Source organism: Taudactylus pleione, unplaced genomic scaffold, assembly GCF_031769625.1.
Source record: "Taudactylus pleione unplaced genomic scaffold, aTauple2 ptg000095l, whole genome shotgun sequence".
Lineage (NCBI taxonomy): Eukaryota > Metazoa > Chordata > Amphibia > Anura > Myobatrachidae > Taudactylus > Taudactylus pleione.
The window spans coordinates 28,516,637-28,538,292 of record NW_028284497.1 but is presented as its reverse complement, the minus strand read 5'-3'; the positions used below and the strand labels follow the sequence as shown (position 1 = coordinate 28,538,292).

The 21,656-nt window shown below is 48.1% G+C and overlaps 1 protein-coding gene across 3 annotated transcripts in view; it reads left to right on the top strand.

Annotated features, from left to right (window-relative positions):
- AOPEP (aminopeptidase O (putative)) overlaps positions 1–21,656 on the top strand; it is a 562,421-nt gene that overhangs the window by 242,329 nt on the left and 298,436 nt on the right. For 2 of the 3 annotated variants that reach the window (XM_088470081.1, XM_088470080.1), the window contains exon 7: positions 18,544–18,650. The exons of the other annotated variant lie outside the window; for it this stretch is intronic. In XM_088470081.1, the coding sequence (XP_088326207.1) occupies positions 18,544–18,650 (107 nt within the window). The remainder of the gene's footprint in view (positions 1–18,543; positions 18,651–21,656) is intronic. 3 annotated transcript variants of the gene reach the window in all.

Below are 21,656 nucleotides of genomic sequence, written 5' to 3'. Positions count from 1 at the left end.
GCCTGATTCAGAGCCGCTCGTAAGCGGCCGCTCGTTTGCTCTGAGCGATGTTCGCACAACTGCGCATGCGTATGGGTCGTAATGCGCATGCGCAAACCAGTCATTGCGGTCGGAAATCATGCGCTCGCAAAACAGTGAGGGGCTGCTAATTTGATTGACAGAATGTACCGTTTGTGGGTGGTAACAGGGGAAGGTGCTTGAAAACGGGGAGTGGAGATCCGAACGCAGGCGTGCCAAACGGTCAAAAGGGCGTTTAATGTGAGCGCATAATTAGTAAAGGAGCGTCATCGACCACGTCACTTGGTTGTTTTTTAGCGTGAACTGCTCGCAGTGATAGCGGTAAGAAAAACCTACCACAAGCACTGCGAGCAGTTCAGATGCCTTTCGATGTACCCGATTAATCTAATAAATACCGGAGATGACGTGTGATGCGAACGGCAAAGGGGCGTCTTTACAAAATAGCGAGCGCATTTTTCGTTCGCTCGCTCAGACATAGAGGCGTCATAGAGCAAAGAGCGAGGGCTCACTTTAAATAGCCGGCCCCTTTTTTGGAACGACCGTTCACAAATAGCGTCCAGCTCTGAATCAGGCCCAGAGTTTGCTAAAAATCAGGAGATGTATCCACATTTGGAATTGCGTGCATCATGCCCTGTATACGAGGGCTAATTGAAAAGTAATGAGACTGATTTTTTTATTCAGAATCAGATGACTCCACAGGATCTGAACATTTTTCTTTTTAAAAGTAGCGTCCTTCACATTCAATACTTTTTTTTTGCAGCGTTTCATAAACGATTCAAAAACGTGCAGTAGACTGTTTTGTGACATCACTTTTAGTGTTGCAGCTGCAGCATTTTTCAATTCATCATCTGTTGGGAACTTTCCGCGCAGGGTTGGGAATGCTCAGAAATCACAGGGTGCTAAGTCTGGGCTATATGGAGAATGTTCCAGTGCTGTCTTATAAATCAGTTCTGCCATTGCAACAGCAGCAACTTGTGGTCAGGCAAAAACCTCTGTTTCTACTTCAGGGTCCATAGGGTATCCACAGGATACCTTGGGGTATAGGTGATGACGTCAGGCATCGGGCACCATAGAGTTAAGTTTTCAGCCTCCCAGGATGCACTAGGGTCCCCCTCCTATACCCCGCCCCCGAGCCAAGGCATCTCAGTTTTGTTTGGTGCCCGGCCGGAGTTGGATGCACCTGTTTAGAGGGGGGCTAGAATTGGCCCCTGAAGTTTTCTACAAGCTGCAGCTCATCTGGATGTACAGCATGGACAGTCAGTACTGACGTCCATGCTGTCTTCCCTACACCCCCGCCGGTACCAGAACGCCGGTACTGATCCGGGGATGCTGGTAGGCATCTGGGGTCACAGCTAGCGGTTACCCCAGATGTTTGGGACCATGGCCGGATTCAAGGGGGCAGCAGGTAAGCAGCGAGGTCCTGCGGTGGGTCCCTGCAGAACACATGGTCCAGAGTCCCCAGGCAGGGGGCTCCCTGGGGACTGGCTGCAGCGTAGAGCCAGGTTTCGGACCTGCGCTTCCACTACCCCCCTGGGACAGCGGACCGCAGCTGAGCGGTAGCGCTGTGGCATCCCAGGGGTTAATTGCATGCCCCCGCTGCACACAGCCCTCTCTGTTCTGCTGACTGGCCCTGTGGTAGCGCTCCTCCCCCAGGCCGGCCTGGTCTCTGTGCTTCTCAGTGGCCATCTTTTGCTGGAAGCATGGTGAGCGCTGCTGGACGCTGAAGATCGGTGGCATCGCGGTCTGGGTCCCCCGGCATACCTCTCCTCCGTTGGTTCAGGTCTGTGTATGCAGCGCTGTGTCCTACCAGGCTCTGTGTCTGCGTAGTTGAGAATCGATTTCTTTGCATTATATGTGACTTCTGCTAGCGTCTGCTGCCTGTACTTTCAGCCTTTTCACTGTCCCTGTTCTTCTTCTGCTAAAGCCCTTGCGGTGCGGTGCTTGCAGGGTGGTTCTCCCACTATACTAACAAGTATCAGTGTGAGGGGTCACATACTTACCATCATGTCTGAGAGTGACTTTCCTCTCCAGCTTTTGTGTACTAAGTGTAAGGTACCAATAGCGGAGGGGGAGAGTAACGCGGAGGGGCAGTGTTATTTATTGGCACGGCCAATTACTGTCACGGCTCCGGTACAGGAGCCGCCCTGGGCTTGTTTCGCTAAAGCGCTTACAACCCTCGTGGGCCAGTTAGCTCCGCAGCCTACCTTCCCACAGATGGGATTGTCCCAGCAGTCAGTGGTGTCATTGCCCATGCAGGGTTTCCCGAGACAATTGATGGTACCCCACAGTCTCCCTATTTCCCCTCCTCAGGTCTCTCAGGAGCCCGCGTGGGTTAATTCGCTGACAAGCTCTGTACAGCATTTGTCGGACATGTTACAAGGGGAGTCTGTGTTGCGGCCTCACAAGTGGCCGGTGGCGTCTCTGTCTGCTCCTTATGAGGATGACGACGGGACGTCTGATGATGGGGAGATTATGGATCTTTCTGACCAAGAACCTCCCCGTACTAAAGAGTCGGACGCTAAGTCTAAGGTTTATATTCCTGGCCTTATTCGTGCAGTCCGCACTGCTTTAGTTATTGAGGATGATGAGCCTCCGGTGTCAAAATCCAAATATGCCTTTTTCAAGGATGTTAAGTGTTTCCTCTTTCGGGTCAATTAGTGGACCACTTAGAGGAGGCATGGAAACATCCAGGCAAACGGTATCAGCCTCAAAGGCGTTTAGCAGTGGCGTATCCATTTGCAGACAATTATTTTGCTAAGTGGGAATCCCCGCCACAGGTGGATTCACATGTGACACGCCTGGTCCGAAGTGCCACGTTGCCCATGCCCTCCATGTACTCCTTAAAGGATGACACGGACCGTAAGGTGGAAATCTGCCTAAAGTCCGTTTATTCCCTTGCGGGGGGGCAGCCAGGCTGGCTATGGCCATTTGTTGGGTAGCCAGAGCTATGGAGCGCTGGGCAGATACTTTAGAGGCGTCTTTCGATTCCGACTGTTCGGCTGAATAGACAGAGTTGATAGGCAATCTCAGGGATTCGGCCACTTACATTAGCAAAGCGGCTTTAGATATCAGTACCCTGACCTCACGGATTTCTTCGGCTGCAGTGGTGGCTCGTCGCACCTTATGGTTGCAATCTTGGAAGGCGGACGCTGATTCCAAAAAGGGCCTGGAAGCCTTGCCTTTTAATGGAGAAGTCTTATTTGGTCCGGATCTGGACAAAATTGTAGCCACCCTGGCGGCAGCCAAATCGGCATGTCTCCCGTCTGCTGCAGTTCCTTCCAGTTCAGGTACGTCATCCTTTCGGCCTTACAGGGCCCAGGGTAGGCCTAAAGCACAGTCCTTTCCCCGACAGGCTGGCCCCAAGAAGTCGGCGAAGCCCCGGAAGCAGGCCTGGAGTACCAGACGTCCGGGCCCTAAGTCCGATGACAAACCTGCGGCCTGACGGTCCGGGCCTCCCTTTGGGGGATCCCAAAGTGGGAGGCCGCCTGCTACGGTTCGCCCAGTGTTGGTCAGTAACCACGACAGACAGTTGGGTTCACGAGGAGGTTTCTCACGGGTATGCCCTCTCCTTCCGGCACAGGCCCCCGTCCCGATTCTTCACCATGGGTCTTCCATCAGACCGGAACAAAGCCACGGAACTGCGGAAGGTTTTGCACACTATGCTCCAGGCTGGAGTTATAGTGCCTGTTCCTTTTACCCAGAGGGGCCTGGGTTTCTATTCCAATCTGTTTTTGGGGCAGAAACCCAATGGGTCGTACTGTCCGATACTCAACCTCAAAGCACTCAACAAGTCATTGTGGGTGCCGAGGTTTCGGATGGAGACCCTACGGTCCATCATTCTGGCGCTGGAACCTGGGGATTACATGGTGTCGTTGGACATACAGGACGCTTATCTGCATGTCCCTATTCTTTCGCGCCATCAACAGTTCCTCAGGTTTGCAATCCGCAACGATCACTTCCAGTTCCTGGCATTACCTTTTGGCCTGGCGACAGCACCACGTGTGTTCACCAAGGTGATGGCGGTCATGGCGGCTTCCCTGCGGCTGCAGGCAGTCCGCATGTTGCCGTACATGGACGACCTACTGTTGGTAGCAGGATCTCCGGAGCTCCTTCTGTGCCATTTGGATCTGACGATTGCAGTACTGCAACTGCATGGCTGGTTGATAAACTGGCAAAAGTCCACCCTGATCCCGTCTCAGAGGATTCTGCACCTCGGAGCCTTGTTGGACTCCAGTCAGCAGCGGATCTTTGTGACGGGGGAAAAGATCTCTGCCTTGCAGTTGAGGGTGCGCAGTTGTCTGCAGAGTCGCCGGGTGTCTCTTCACTCGGCAATGAGGTTACTGGGCTCCATGGTGTCCGTATTCGACATGGTGGAATATGCCCAGTTTCACTCCAGACCTCTGCAGCAATTGATCCTGTCCAAATGGAATGGACTGCCTCAGAGTCTCAAATCCCAGACGATGGTGCTCACTCCGGAGGTTCGCCTGTCCCTTGCCTGTTGGTTGCAGACGACCAATCTCAACAAAGGTCGTCCATTTTGGGTGCCGAACTGGGTCTTATTGACAACGGATGCCAGTCTTCGGGGCTGGGGAGCGGTCACGGGTCCACACTTGTTTCAGGGCATATGGACTCAGGCGGAAAAGGAGCTTCCGATAAACATCTCGGAACTCTGCGCCGTTTTCAATGCTCTCCAGCAGGCCCAACGGGTTCTCCAGGGTCATCCCGTGCAGGTCCAGTCGGACAACGCCACCACCGTGGCTTACATAAATCGGCAAGGAGGAACCAGAAGTCGGACGGCACTCGTAGAGGTGTCCCGCATCCTGATCTGGGCGGAGCGCAATCTCCCGGCCATATCAGCGGTTTTCATCCCGAGAGTCCTCAATTGCGAGGCCGACTTTCTCAGTTGCCAGGACGTTCATCCGGGGGAATGGTCTCTGCACCAGGACGTCTTTCAACTTCTGGTGGACAGGTGGGGTCTTCCAGAGATCGACCTCATGGCGTCACAGCACAACAACAAGTTGCCGGGTGTACGGGTCTCGCACAAGAGATGAAAAGGCGTCTCTGGTGGATGCTCTGTCCGTCCGGTGGACGTTCCGGTTTGCCTATCACTTTCCTCCGTTTTCCCTTCTTCCATGGGTAAACCGGAAATTCAAACAGGAAGGATGCTCCTGCACTGGTTCTCAGACCTTCAGGGTCTGTCCGTGGACATTCCTCTGCGGTTGCCGCTACGACCGGACCTACTGTCACAAGGTCCTTGTCTTCACCCGGACCTGACTCGGCTGACTTTGACGGCGTGGCTGTTGAGACGGCCATGTTAAGGTCCAGAGGTTTTTCCAGCTCACTATGCTGAGAGCTCGAAAACCGTCTTCTGCAAGAATATACCATCGTGTGTGGCATACGTTCTTCCAATGGTGTCGACCGAGAGGTTATGCACCTCGGGAGTTCCGTCTGTCTAGAGTGCTAGCCTTCCTACAGGCGGGACTAGACCATGGGCTTCGCCTTGCTTCTTTGAAGGTGCAGGTTTCTGCCCTGTCTGTCTGGTTCCATCGTAGGATTGCTACGATCCCTGATGTGCGCACCTTTATGCAAGGTGTTCTTCTAATCCAGCTGCCATTTGTTCCACCGGTGGCACCTTGGGATTTGGCGGTGGTTCTGAGGGCTCTCCAGGGACCGCCGTTTGAACCACTGGGCTCAGTGGATCTTAAATGGCTGACAGCCAAAACAGTTTTCCTTCTGGTCATCGCTTCGGCCAGACGTGTTTCTGATTTAGGGGCTCTATCTTGTAGACCCCCTTTCTTGATTTTTCATGGGAACAGGGCGGTGCTGCGCACTCGTCCTGATTTTCTTCCCAAAGTTGTTTCCCGGTTTCATATCAACGAGGAAATCGTTGTGCCTGCTTTAAAATCACCTGACCTTTCAGTGGGTGAGGCCACTTTGGACGTTGTGCGGGCCTTAAAGATTTATGTTGACCGCACTTCTTCGTTTCGGAAGTCTGACGCCTTGTTTGTCTTATGGCTTCCGTAAAAAGGGTTGGCCTGCTTCAAAGCAAACTTTGGCAGGTTGGATCCGTATGGCAATTTCAGAAGCTTATCTTCATGAAGGCCTGCCGGTTCCTTCCTCTTTGAGGGCTCATTCCACTAGGTCTGTGAGTCCTTCGTGGGCAGCTCGACGTGGTGCCTCTGTAGTCCAGATCTGCAAGGCTGCCACGTGGTCCTCTGTCCATACCTTTGTGAGGTATTACGCGTTTGACACCTTTGCCTCTCGGGATGCTTCCTTCGGGCGGCGGGTTCTCCTTTCAGCACAGGAGCGTCCCCACCCTTGAAGGATACTGCTTTGGGACATCCCCAAGGTATCCTGTGGATACCCTATGGACCCTGATGTAGAAAATATGAGATATGGTAAGAACTTACCTTTGTTATGTCTATTTCTACGAAGTCCATAGGGTTCCACAGGACTCCCGCCCTGTCGCACCTGTGCTGCAGATGGGCTTTGCTCTGGTCACCGGTTTTTCCATCTCCCTCTGGTGAGAATGTGATTCTTGTGTGTGTCCAGATCTTTTTTCTCTCTCTTCCTTCTCCTCCTCCGGCCTATGACTTGGTACGTAACTGAGATGCCTTGGCTCGGGGTCGGGGTTTAGGAGGGGGACCCTAGTGCATCCTGGGCGGCTGAAAACTTAACTCTATGGTGCCCGATGCCTGACGTCATCACCTATACCCCAAGGCATCCTGTGGAACCCTATGGACTTCGAAGAAATAGAGATAACAAAGGTAAGTTCTTACCATATCTCATATTTTCTTCAGCAAATGTGGTCTTTTCTTCCTCATGGCTCAACACAAATGGGTTTTATTATTATTATCATTTATTTATATGGCGCCACAAGTGTTCCGCAGTGCCTTACAAAGTACATAACCAAAAAAGTGACTTACAGTACAATACAATACAATGCAGGACAAGGACATGGATAATATACATTGATATATTGGTGGCCATGACACCCAAATAAGCAACAGAGCATAAGCAACCAAGTGTTAGGTGCCCTAGTGGTGAGTAAGAAGTAGATGAAAATAAAGTAAGGAGAAGCACAAGAGGGTAGAGGGCCCTGCTCGCAAGAGCTTACATTCTCAAGGGGAGGGGCAGACAGATGGGCATGATACAGATTGGGAGACAGGGAGGAGGGAGCATGTAGCAACAAGTTTGGATGGGAGCTAAAAAGCATTGATGAAGTAGTGGGTCTTGAGAGCCCATTTGAAGGATTGTGGAGAGTCTGATGGGGTTTTCAGGATGTTTGCATAGTAGTCACCATTAATTATCTGTCCACGGGAACCCAGTACTGTAGACCATACCGTGCGCATCAAAGAACAGCAGAAGCATGACTTTACACACAGAAGGAATCACAAGGAATTTATTGGGCGGAGGCGAATTTGCGTGTTTCCATACACTGGACTGTTGTTAGGATTCTGGATCATAATGAGGAATCCATGATTTGTCACAATTAATGTCAAGCAATCGGGTATCCTCTCCGACATTCGAATGGTGTTCTTGTATAATTCAACTCATCGTCACATCTGCTCTTCTGTGAGATTTCTGGGTACCCACCTGGCACACACAAGATGCATTTTCAGTTCCTTTGTCACAATATGCTGAACCCATTCTAATTAAATGCCAAGTGAAGCCAAACGTTTGTGTAAAGTTACCTTCTGTCATTTTGCAACATCTCCGCAGCTTTGGCAATGTTGACATATGTAATCATGGTGAATGGTCTCTCAGAACGCGCTTCGTCAGTCACTCGCGTATTATGCTCTTTGAAGTGCTTCCACCACCGAAATACTGGAGTGCGGCTAATTGTCTCTCCACCGTATGCTTGCCATAATATTTCATGAGTTTCATTTCAATGAGCTTCATTTCATGAGTTTAATTTTTATGGGACAGAAAATGTATAGAGGCAGTCTCATTACTTTTCAATTAGCCCTCGTATCTATTTGTTTCAACTACACCATTAGTTGAATGTTCCTATCTAAGTGAACTTTGCTTTGTTTTTACTAAAGTCCCCCATACATCAGTGACAGATTGTCGCAATCCCCCAATCCCTTGACGCCAAGGTCGGAGCATCGGTGAAATCCAACATGTTGAATTTTCCTGATTTGTCGATCTCGACCAAAATATAATAGTGATCAGCAAATCAGGGATATTTAACATGAAAAATGTCACAGATTCCCTGACGGATCGGCGAAACAGCCGGCAGATGTATTTAACTATGAATTAAAGCAGATAGATGAAAGAGATGGGATGTACTGTAGTTTCAATCCAGGGTTTTGGGATGCCAGCGTTCAGAATGCCGAGCCGGAATCCCGCAACTAGTCAGAATCCTGGCACCAGCATCCGACGTGGTTAGGGGAGGTTTAGGTCTTAGGCACTAAAGGGAAGGTTAGGCACTAGGGGGGGGATTAGGTTTAGGATGCGGGGGGGGGATTAGGTCTAGGCACTATGGGGGGAAGTTAGGTTAGGCAGCGATGAGGGAGGGTTAGGGGTAGGGTTAGGATATTTACCAACAAGTGGCGGTATCCTAACCCTGTCGGGATTCTGACCGCCGGTATCCTGAGCACCAGAATCCCGTACCCAACCCGTAAGAGATATATTAGCAATTCCTCTACATAGTCTAAGCTTTCAAAACATTAAAATTACAAACTATGGCCCTGATTCAGAGCCGGACGCTCTGAAAGAGCGCTCGCTCTGAATCAGGGCGTTTTTTTTTTGGAGCGACCTCCTGGCCGCTCGCATAGCTGTGGGTGACCACCCACAGCTATTGCGAGCGGCCATGATGGTCGCAATGGTCAAGACCATCGGGCTTGCGATGAGACCCTTGTGGTAGGGTCTCGTGGCTCTAATAGAGCCGGAAGCTCTCCCACTGACATCACTGGTGATGTCAGTGGGGCCGCCCACAAACGGCAGGCGTTCGCTTGGGAACGCCTCCGTTTGTGAAGCCACCCCCCGGCCACGCCTCCAAAACGGTGCGAGCTGTCGATCAAAATCGACAGCCGCCCCCTTTTGGTGCGAGACCCGGAGCGACGGAGCGCCCGTCGCTAGCCGGGTCCTGCACATTCGCACGTCGGAGCCGGCTCCGGCGTGCGCATGCGCAGTGGCCAAACATTGACCCGCTCGTGAGCGCATAGTGCTTGTGAGTGGGTCTGAATCAGGCCCTATATCCATTCATAGAAAATATAGGGCCTGATTCAGACCCACTCGCGAGCGGCTGTGGGTCGATGTTCTGCACTGAGCATGCGCACGACGGAGGGAGCTCCGTCGTGCGCATGTGCCAGACGCGACGAGCGAAGGACTTTCCTTCGCTCGTTGTGTCTGATCACAGGGGACGTGCTGTCGATGTTGGTTGACAGCACGCCCCCTTTGGTGGGCGTGCCGGGGGCGTGCCTCCCTGACGGGGGCGTTCCTAAGGGAACGCCTACCGTCAGAAGCCGGCCCACTGACATCACTAGTGATGTCAGTGGGAGTGATTTTGGCTCTGATAGAGCCAAAATCACTCCGGGCGTTGCGGTTGAAAACCTCAACCGCAGGCTCCGGCTCGCAGTTTCGATGGTCGCGATGGTCAAGACCATCGCGGCCATCAAACTGCACGCTCGTATAGGCTGTGGGTGGTGACCCACAGCTATACGAGCGTCCAGGAGGACGCTCCATAGTTATGGAGGACGGCCCTCATTCAGAGCGTGCGCTCTGCTCAGAGCGTACGGCTCTGAATGAGGGCCATAGGCCCTCATTCAGACCCACTCGCAAGCGGGCGCACGTACGTTAGGCGTACGTACAAAAATATTTAAATTCAATGGCTCGCTCGTATTTTCGTTCGCATCTAAAATTCCTCCCTAAACTCTGACGACCCCTCCTCTAACTAACGAGCGTACGAAATAGCGAGCGTACATCCCCGAAATGGCTTGAAAGGAACGCACGCACACGTATAAACAGGAAGTGGCCTTGTCAGATGTCGATTACCTGCTCCTTTATTCTGCCTACCTCCATCAATCGTATCATGCCAATCAATGTATCAATTAGCTTAATTGTTTGTTTTTTTTCAACACAATGCAAGAAACTTTACTCTTGTCCGTGTTTGTGTTTACCCGCAGAATACGTACGGATGAAACATTCGCTTTTATTGTTCAAAAAACATGTGAACCACAATTAAACAATTGTACTATTGCTGTGGATCCCCGCATATTTCCCTGGGTTCATTTCTTTATTTAAATTTGCTTACGCATGTCACTGCATCAAGCCTATCCTAACTCTCCAGAGATTTCTGGCCCTGTCGAACACATGACTCATACACTAACCAATAAAATTGCTCCTGTTAATTTCCAAAATACATTAGCCAATCAGAAAATTTTTACACACTTTATCAAAAATGATTTTTAAGAAAAACACCATTGCCATCATGAGAGCCTCCGCATTCACCAGGCGTGAGCTGCTGGTGCTTACGGATGTCATGGATCGCCGGATCACCAGCCAGCCTCAACCCATGACCAACCGGCAGAAGCGCTCCGCGTATGCGGAGGTACGGTCCCGCCTGCGGTCCTTCGGCTCACGCCGCAACATCGGGCAGCTGGAGCGCAGGTGGTCCGACCTGCAACGGCGAACGCCCCGCTTGCTGGCATGCTTTCGCATGCAGATCCTGGCAAGTAAGTGTTATGTATTGTGGTTTTAATGTTTGTGTTTGTGGGGCAAACTGCGTGTGCATGTTTTCCTGTCTGTTCTATTTATTATTTGTACTCATATCTGCGTCTGCATGTTTTCCTGTCTGTTCTATTTATTATTTGTACTCATATCTGCGTCTGCATGTTTTCCTGTCTGTTCTATTTATTATTTGTACTCATATCTGCGTGTGCATGTTTTCCTGTCTGTTCTATTTATTATTTGTACTCATATCTGCGTCTGCATGTTTTCCTGTCTGTTCTATTTATTATTTGTACTCATATCTGCGTGTGCATGTTTTCCTGTCTGTTCTATTTATTATTTGTACTCATATCTGCGTCTGCATGTTTTCCTGTCTGTTCTATTTATTATTTGTACTCATATCTGCGTCTGCATGTTTTCCTGTCTGTTCTATTTATTATTTGTACTCATATCTGCGTCTGCATGTTTTCCTGTCTGTTCTATTTATTATTTGTACTCATATCTGCGTCTGCATGTTTTCCTGTCTGTTCTATTTATTATTTGTACTCATATCTGCGTCTGCATGTTTTCCTGTCTGTTCTATTTATTATTTGTACTCATATCTGCGTCTGCATGTTTTCCTGTCTGTTCTATTTATTATTGGTACTCATATCTGCGTCTGCATGTTTCCCCTCTATTTCTGATTTTTAAATTCTACTGCTATTTTTTTTGGTTTTATTTTTTTTATTTTTTTTTATTTTTGTTTGGTTGCCCGGATTTGTCCATAAACTAAACGCAATTTCTTTGACATATTTTAGGGGGACAGCCAAGACTCCGCCGTCAACGTCCATCCAGACGGCGTTCCCGCCCACTCTCCCCAACCCTCAGCCAACACTCCACCCCAAATCTTTCCCCTATTCCCCACTCCTCCCCATCCTTCCCAGACCCTCTCCCGGAAATGTCGGGCCTCCTTCCCCTCCGTCCCACTTCCCCCTCTCCTCCACCCACCCCTCTTCCAATTACCCCCTCCCCGGAGTCCAGCATAACTCCGCCCCATTCTTTGGGGAATGACGGATCCTCCGAGGAGGATCATGGAGGTTTGGCCGGAGCTCCCGATTTGTCTCCCGGTATGTTTTTGTAATTTTTTTTTTAAAGCACAAACTGTTTGTATGTAATCATGTGTCGTGCCTTTCTTCGTGTTTTTGTGGCTTGACTTTTGTTGATTGTGAAGGTTTGCCTTTACCTCTTCCTGGTGATTTAAGCATACACATATCATACCTGTGGGAATTTGTACCTAGGCCTTGTATTTTTGCCAGCCCACCCTTTTTATTTCTGTTTTTGGGTTTAGGAGTGATTTGGTTTTTTTTTTAAGTTTTTCTGTGGATTCCCTATTGTTGTATTAACCCACACACTTTTCTCACCCACAGAGGAACAGAGGCGTCGGCAAGAGGTGGCGGATGTTGTGGGGCAGATGCGCCAACATGTAATCGGCCTTCTGGTGGCCCTCGACCGGCTGTCTGGCCTCCTTCGGCATTAGTTTTTTTTTTTTGGTTCTATTTTCCAAATAAATTTATTAAGACAAATATACGTTGTGGCTCATTTTTAAAAACCAAAACCAAGATAGTTTAGCCTGACATAAGTTCCTGCAAGGATTTCCCTTTTTTAAAAGTTAGATTGTGTTTTGTCTTTGTATGTCAAACAGACACCAGAAACACATAACAGTAACAATGTCATTTCCCTTTTTGGGTGTAGTGTCAATTACAGATTTCTACATTTTCCAGGTTCCTACTTGGTGCGCAACCTGCTTAGGCCAATCTTACAAATCCCAAGGTTGGGCCAGGCTTCCTTTTGGTGTGGATTGGGAAGCTGAAAACATATTTCAGTTTTGCTCAACTGGCGTCAGTACTGGTTTACCCCTTAGTCAAATGTAACTTGTGTTAACCTGGTTACACTTGCTGTTAACGTCCCAAAAAAGGAAGACCATTTCACTCTTCAAACATTTATTCACAACATAACAGAGAAAACAAAGTGGTCACTCCCACAAAAAATACACAGTGATAAATTCAAATACAACACATACCAAGAAATAATTAAATAAAAACACAAAATCAAGAACTGGTTGACGAAGGACCATGCCAACATGATTCCACAAACATGGCGTTGCGATATGGGTTCCAGAATATATGCCCAAAAGGACCAGATCCAGGTTTGGTAAGGGTAGCAGGAAGTAGTGAGCGTTGGAGTGCCAAAGATTATGTGAACAAACAGAAGATGGTGAGAAAAATAAAAATAAATTAGATGTTCGCCAAAAAACACAAACACATTAGGTATAAACACTGGAGTTTTGTTCAAACTTACCTAAAAAATCTGGCCACCACATCATCGCGTATGGCCCCCCCACATACTGACCTTCGACCAACCTCGGGGGGGCCATCCTCAGGTAAGGCATCCTCTGGCTGCATTGGGACACCACTCCTTATGGCAATGTTGTGAAATATCCCACACAGGACCACAATTTTCGACACCATATCCGGCACATACATGAGCTCGCCACCAGAGCGGTGGAGGCATCTGAATCGGCCTTTTAAAAGGCCGATACAGCGCTCCACCACTTGCCTGGTGGCTGTAAGTGCGGAATTATACGCACTTTGTGGCCCTGGTGTGGGAGCCAAATAAGGAGTGAGCAGCCAGGACATGCAAGGGTATCCACTGTCTCCTGTGAACAAAAATAGACCACATCAGGAACACTGTGTATCAAGCTTAACATTGTTATGTACTAAAGGTCTCCACTTACCCAGAAGCCACGCATCACCAGCTTGTAGGTTGGTTAATTTCTGCCATATCCCTGATTGCCGGATGACGAAGGAGTCATGAGCACTTCCGGGTAATTTAGCATTCAGGGACAGGATCTGGAGGGAGGCATCACATACCACCATTACATTCAGGGAGTGATAGTGTTTCCTGTTTCTAAATATTGCCTCCAGCCGTGCTGGAGGCTGAAGTGGTATGTGAGTACCATCCACAACCCCTATGATGTGTGGGAAGCCAGCTATTTGGTAAAAATTGGCCTTGGCCACACTAAGGGCACCCATATCCAAAGGCATTTTAATAAAATGATGGAGGTGCTTGAAAAGTGCCTCCATCACTGCCCTCAGGATCCTGGAAAAGGAGGATTGGGAGATGCCCGCCACTATTCCCACCGTTGTTTGAAATGATCCTGAGGCACAGAAATGTAACACCGCCATAAATTGCGTCAGTGGTGGTATTGCTGTTGGACTGTCAATTTGCCGCTCAAGATCACTTTCTATTAATGAGAGAGTGTCTATGATGATTTTGGGAGGTAGACGGTAGCGTCTTAAAACCTCATCATCGGGCATTCCAAAAAGGGTGACACGTGTTCGAAATATCTGGGGCCTTGCATGCCTACGATGCCTACGCCTGGGACGAGTTTGAGGTTGGTCGTCTTCCGGGAGCAGGGCCAGAACAATTCGCCCCAGATCTACCTGAAATTGAAAGTTTACAATGTAAGGCTTTTGACCCACCCCAAAAGTAATAAAAAACAACTTAGCTTTCTGATACCATCCATAGCTGCTTACATGCCGGGGTATTGTCATGATACGTATAAACTGTAAAAAAGCCAACAATGAGACTTCAAAAATTTAGAGGGTGTTTTTTTGGTTTAAAAATTGTTGCAAGCCAACACAGAAAATAGCGGAAAAACACATTTGGCCATCGATGAAAACGACATTGCACACCGTACGTCAAATAGGGTTCAAATGGACCCAAAAAATGGAAAAGGGAAAAGCAAAACTGGATTATATGATGAATAAGCCGTCAAAAATGCGGTAATTAAATCGCAAATGCAAGTCGCTACACCAACAGTCAAAAATGCGGTAATTAATTCGCAAATGCAAGTCGCTACACCAACAGTCAAAAATGCGGTAATTAATTCGCAAATGCAAGTCACTACACCAACAGTCAAAAATGCGGTAATTAATTCGCAAATGCAAGTCACTACACCAACAGTCAAAAATGCGGTAATTAATTCGCAAATGCAAGTCACTACACCAACAGTCAAAAATGCGGTAATTAATTCGCAAATGCAAGACAAAAAATGGACTTACCCAACTCGAATATATAAGATTTCCACAAAAAACTTCTTTGGGTCCGAAAACCAAAAAAAACTAAAAAAGATGAAATGAGTGTTAAACAAATTAACGAACCACAAAACAGAAGAATACACCAATTGGCCACAAATTTGAATGCACAAAACTTACCAAATCAGGAAAGGATGTGGAAAAAATGAAAAAAATGCGAACGGAAAAACCAAAGAAATGTAGCAAAAACAAACAAAAAACCAACTCTGCCAAATCCTCCAAACGCAAACAACCTAATCCAAACCACTTAACCGACAACACTCCAACAACCCCACCTCGACTCCACACACACCAAGCCATAAATAGTGTTTATTTTCCCGCACAAATTAAGGATGAATCATAGGGACGCACAATCAATGATGCGGCCGCAAACTAAGGACGCATGTATAAATACGTCACGAAATCACATAGAATTTCTGGATGATTTCATGCTGGAAGCAGAGACATGGCTTCAAACCAGGGAAACAATGGTCAAAATTGCGGCGGTAAGGCCTTCATGCATTTTGTGTCAATGATTCTTTTAAAACATAATATTGTGCAAGTTGTGAAGTGGCTAAATCTGCATATTTACCCAAATAGGTGAGGAGGATGACATGGAAGAGACTGCTGGCCCCAGTCAACCCGCCAAAGCTGCCAAAAAAAAAAGGCAGCCACATTTCACAAGCAAGGAGATGGAGGTTTTGATCCAGAAGTGCGTTGACATCCTGCCCCAGGCAGCCAGGAATATGAGCCAAAGCCAGAAGTGGAGAATGTGGGAGGAGGTCGCCGTTGCTGTCAATAGGGTGGGTGATTATGTCCGTCTAGCCCGGGATGTCAAACGGCGGTAAGTAAACACTTTCCCATCCTATAAACAAACCCCATTGTAAAAAAAAGGATAATGGTTCCAAATTCATTCCACAGATGGGCAGACTTCAAATATCGTCTCAAACAAAAACTTGCCGACAGGGCTAGGCATGCAAGGGGGACAGGTGGGGGTCCCACCCCTGTGTCATTGGAGTTGACAGACTTAGAAGAGATGGCACAGGGGTGTGTGCAGGCTGTGGAGGTGTTTGGCGTGTCCAACATGGATACGGACATGCCAGACTTTGCGGCTCCTCATGTTGGCCAAGGTAAGTCTTGTGATGTCACCAACTCAGAAATGCTATTGTGCCAATATGTAGATTCTAATGTGAGTCTTTTCTCCAATTTCCTAACAGAGACAGAGGCGGATGAGTCTGCTCCAGAGGGGAGCCTTGGGCGCAGAATTTCTGCTGGCTCTGCAGGGGAGGAACCAGTACATCCGGCTGAGGACCCTGCAGAAGCCAGTCCAGGGCGTGCCCCCTCGCAGGCAGTGGGCCTCCTCACAGAACTCAATTTTAAATCGGATTGCCATACGGAGATTCTGCAGAGGATGGACGCCAGTCTGATACGGGTGGCTGAGGCCCTGGAGCAAAATGCTGCGGCCAACGTGACCATTGGTCAGGCCCTGGCGGAAAATACCAGGGCCAACATCCGCATCGCCGATGCCCTGGAGCAGCTCGTTCGCCAGCACATGGTGGAGCCGACCTCCCTTCCTGCCGGAACATCCGGATCCTCCACCTCTGGCACAACATCAGCCAATCCTCCAAATGTGCCTAGCCCTGTGCCTAGTCCAGAGGCCACAACATCTGCCTCTGGACAGGCCAGCCCGATGGCATCCCGGACCCGGTCTGGCGCCCACCCTCACCCAGCCAAACGGGCGAGAAAACGGTGACAGCAATGGCGACTTTTCCCACACTCCTTCTGTGCTTGGCTCATATTCCTTTCTGGTCAAAACTTCCCTCTCCTTTCTTGTGAAATGTTTTTAAATTTTGTATTTACGCTTATGTTAGTAGTTATGTTATATATTTTTTTGGATCAAATATCTTGGCCACAAAAAAAGGCAATACAATATTAGGCCAATTTGTTTGTGTGTAAACAATAAATTAAAAACAAAACACTGACATTGTATTGTGACATTATTGTACAAATGGGTTACATTTAATCCTGGCCTTAAACGCAAAAACTGACCCTCTTTAAAAAAAAAAAAGGCCTCTTTAAGGAACGTTTAAAAAATCACATAGCGATGCAAATTCCACAGTAAACCAAAAAAAAGGGGAGCTAATTAAAAGATGATGACATTATTGTTACAATAGGCCATAACCACCAAATTGTGGCCAAAATAAAACCCCAAAAATGTACGCTAATTGATTGTGTAATCATGACATTAGCAGCTCTGATTTCCACCTGCGTACGCTTTTGTGCTATCCCAATAAACTGCTTTCCAAACACATACCAAGCCGGATTTCAATCCAACACTAATTACTTTACTGACCAGCCGCGATTAATCGCTGCACCATCGTGGAGACCCGGGACGGAGGAGAAGGCCATCGCCAATGTGGTCGAGTAATCCTGACCCTAAGCTGTGCGAGCATTTTGAAGGGAAAGCGGATGTTTCAGTGACGTATGAGACGGTCCGAACACATTTGACGTTCGCATCTGCTAATGTATGTACGCCCCAAAAACGCCTCGCCACGCCTGCGTTTTTTCATCTCCACCCCCGTCAACACCCAAAAACGCCCTGTTCTGTCAATCACATTTGACATGTCACTTCCTGTACGCTATTTTAGGAACGAGAGAAAAAAAGCTCGCAATCTGCCGTACGCACATGCGCAGTGTAACACCGACGCATGCGCGGTTAGTCAACATCGGAACGCAACGAGCGTACTGTTGTTAACGTGCGGCTCTGAATGAGGGCCATAGTGCACTATTTTCTACTCTTTAAAAAAAGAATTTTCAGTTTGATTGAAATTACCAAACATTTTTCTGTGTTGCAATTCTATTTACTTTCCATAACTTGAAACTGTGGGCCTGATTCAGAGCCGCTCGTAAGCGGACGCTCGTTCGCTCCGAGCGATGTTTGCCTAACTGCGCATGCGTACGGATCGTAATACGCATGCGCGAACCAGTCAGTGCGGCCGAAAATCGTTTGTTCGCTAAATAGCGAATGCCTGCTATTTTGAGTGACAGAATGAGGCGTATGTGGGTGGTAACAGGGGAAGGTGCTTGAAAACGGGGAGTGGAGATCCGAACGCAGGCGTGCTTAAAGGTCAAAACGGGCGTTTTAAGGGTGTGCATAATTAATACAGCAGCGTCATTGACCACGTCACTGGGTTATTTTATAGCCAGAACTGCTCGCAAGATTGTGGTAGCAAAAACCAACCACAAGAATAGCGAGCAGTTCATACGCTGGTCGATGTACTCGATTAATCTAATAAATAGCGGACATGACGTAGGATGCGAGCGGCCAGGGGGCGGATTTTTTCAAAAAACGACCGCAAGTTTTGTTCGCTCGTTCAGACATAGAGGCGTGAACAGACCGCAAAGAGCGAACGGTTCATTTGAATAGCCACCCCTATTTTCTGGACGAACGACCGCAAATAGCGTCCGGCTGAATCAGGCCCTGTATGCACTATTCAGCAGATTGCGGTCTATTTCACTGTGGAATGGATTACTGGAAAAGATACTTCTTTTATTAATAATCTAATCTACATGTGATTTTTGCTTTCATTAGTCTGGTTTGTACTCTCAAGTAATAGAAAATAATAGGATTTATTAAAAAGAAGAAATTATTTTGAAGCATATAATTTAAAGGGCTAAGTAGAAATCTATAATGTCTATAAGTATAATACTGACTCTTAATTGTTTAATTAAACAGTTGTCGCAAGAAGAGGCCAGAGAACAGCAAGATTTCAAAGCACTTCTTCGGTGGCATCGTCTTAGGGACGAGCTCAGGAATTCTCAGGAGGAGCTGCAGATACTTAGGTACATACATTATCTTTTTTGCACTTTGTATTATAGGTAACATCACTTAGATTGCATCACCGTCACTACGAAGTACTTTGCCAAGTTTTATTCTATTTTGCAACACTCCAGACCAGGGACGTTTAACACTGCTGTGGAACTACACATCACAGCATGCCATGCCACAGTTTTAGCATGCCCTAATAGCAAAACTGTGACAGGGCATGCTGGGATGTGTAGTTACACAGCAGCTGGAGGACCGCAAGTCGAATATCCCAGCTGTAGACTGATTATTATATGAACCAAGGAACATATGATTAACATTTTGTTAAATATTTAATAGAATTTACATTAATTAATTTTAAAAACTGTTGCAATTTTTGCAACTAAGATGAAATTGTATTGAGTAGAACTAAATTTAATATGGTAAGATTCCAGACAAAAAAATTACATATTTACAACAGAGAAGCGTCTTAGTGTTTTTTTTTTTATCCATTCATAAGAAACCCAGGATCAAGATTCCTTGGAGTGCCCATGGGGGAAGTTCTCCGAATCTGCGAGGGCTCCTGGCATGGGATACCCATAGGCTTAGGGGAGTGGGGTGTGAACTGAATAATGATTTTAACCTGGAATTATCATTTGCACAAAATGTCAGTTGTCAGATTTCTACTAAAATTGCTTTTCTTCAGGGTCCATAGGGATCCACAGGGATACCATGGGGTAATGTGGTTGGAGAGATCCAGGCACCAAACAGTTAAAGCTTTCAGCTCCTGAAAGCTTTCAGCTCCTTTCCTCCTCTATACACTATATATATATACCCTGCCCCCAGCCACAGGCCTTCATTTGTTCGTTTGGTGCTGCAGGATTCCGACGTACCTTTGTAACAGGGGACTGCTCAGGCTGTTCTAAGCTTTTATTTTATGTTTTATTTAAATTTTTATGTTTTTGGGTTGGCAGTACTGAGCGTCTGAATTAAGACGCATGTACTGCGACTCCATCTACCTCCGCCAGGCCGCAACACCAGTAATAGGGCTGGTGATTTTGGTGCGGGTCTTGGCTGAGCTTGCTAGCAGCAATGCTGGGGCCCGGACTGCAACCGGACACACGGAGATGTCAGGTAAGGCAACTACTCGCTTACAGGGAATCGCACGTGGCAGTTCTTGTTTCCGGCGCAGGAGACGCACCGCTGCTGTCAGGGCCCAGAGCGTCCATATCCTCACTAGACCACCGGGGCCTTATCGTCTGACACTGGGGATCGGCAGCAGACGCTTCTGCTGCCACGAGGCCAGCGTACCCGGCCAGTTGATGCAGCTTAGGAGAGGTGGGCGCTCCCCCGGAATCTCCTTCCCCCGACCCAGACGCAGTCCCTTGAAAGGTTTTCGCACGTCTGGGTCGCTCCTCCTACCCACCTCGTGTATATGAGACGCTCACAGTCCACTATCGGTGCGCTGCTGTAGCTGTTGGTCACAGGAGGTTTTGGGTCAGTCTCCCTGTATACCTCTCCCATGGGCCAGGTATATATTGCTCTATATCCTACCAAGCATCGTGTTTTGAGTAGTTGCTTCAGAGCCCAGTGCAACTAAATTTGCATATGCATTATATGTGACTGTTTGCTAGCTTCTGTGTTAATACTGCCTTTTATTTCTGACTGTCAGTTATAACTATCACTGTTTTTCTCCTCATCCCTCTGTTGCAGGTGTGTGGGGTTTTTCTTTATACTTCACATTTATTTGTTATTTGTGAAGGTTGCCACATTATACTGCATTGTTACCTTTATAATTGATATGTCAAAAAGTAAAGGGAATCAGGAGGGGGAGTCCCCTCTGCTGGTTTCATGTAAAGCCTGTTTGGTGGGCTTGTCCTCTCAGGACTTGATAATGGATGGTTTGTGTGCTGTCTGTTATAAAGAGCTACCTCACCAGTCCAGTATACCAGTCCTTATACAAGAGCCATCTTGGGTGTCCTACTTGTCTCAGGTTATGAAGCAGTTTGTGGATCGTATGGCTTCTCCCACGCTGCCTCCTTGTAATGGGTACCCACAGCATGCTATGTTTGTACCCCCTATACATCCTTCCTGGATGGATGCTTATGCCCGCTCAAGTCAGAGTATAAATCAGTCAGCTGTTGCAAGCAGACCGGTAGTTGCTAAGGCACCTAAGCAAAAGTTATCTTTTTATCGGTCTCTTCAGCATATGGATTCAGACGCATCATCAGAGGAATCAGATGATGCACAGGTTTCTTCTCCAGGGTCTAGCTTGCGAGAGGAGGACCAGCCGCCCACAGTGGATGTTCCTTCTTTGGTGCGGGCGGTTAAATCAATCCTAGATATTCAGGATGATGAACCAGCCCATAGTAAGAAGGCTTCAGTGTTTAAATACCGGAAGATGGACAAAATGGAGTCTCCTAAATGCGAGCAGCTCACTGAGCTTATGGAAGAGGCATGGGTTATCCTGGATAAACGGTTTCATGTGAATAATAGATTAACATTGTTGTATCCTTTCCCAGCTTCTGAATGTACTAAGTGGGAGGTACCTACTACAGTGGATGCTCACGTGACGCACTTAGGGCCTGATTCAGACCCGCTCGCAAGCACTATGCGCTCTTGAGCAGGTCGATGTTTGGCCACTGCGCACGCCGGAGCCGGCTCCGACGTGCGCATGCGCGAGACCCAGCTAGCGACGGGCACTTCGTCGCTCCGGGTCTCGCACCAAAAGGGGGCGGCTGTCGATTTTGATCGACAGCTCGCATCCTTTTGGAGGCGGGCAGGAGGCGAGGCTGGCCAAACGGAACGCCTGCCGTTTTGGGCGGCCCCACTGACATCACGAGTGATGTCAGTGGTGAGCTTCAGGCTCTATTAAGAGTCTGAAGCTCACTGGGGCTTACGGGAACGAGACCCTACCGCAAGGGTCTCGTCGCAAGCCCCGATGGTCGTGATGGTCGAGACCATTGCGACCATCACATGGCCACTCGCAATAGCTGTGGCTGGTCACCCACAGCTATGCGAGCGGCCCGGAAGCCACACCAAAA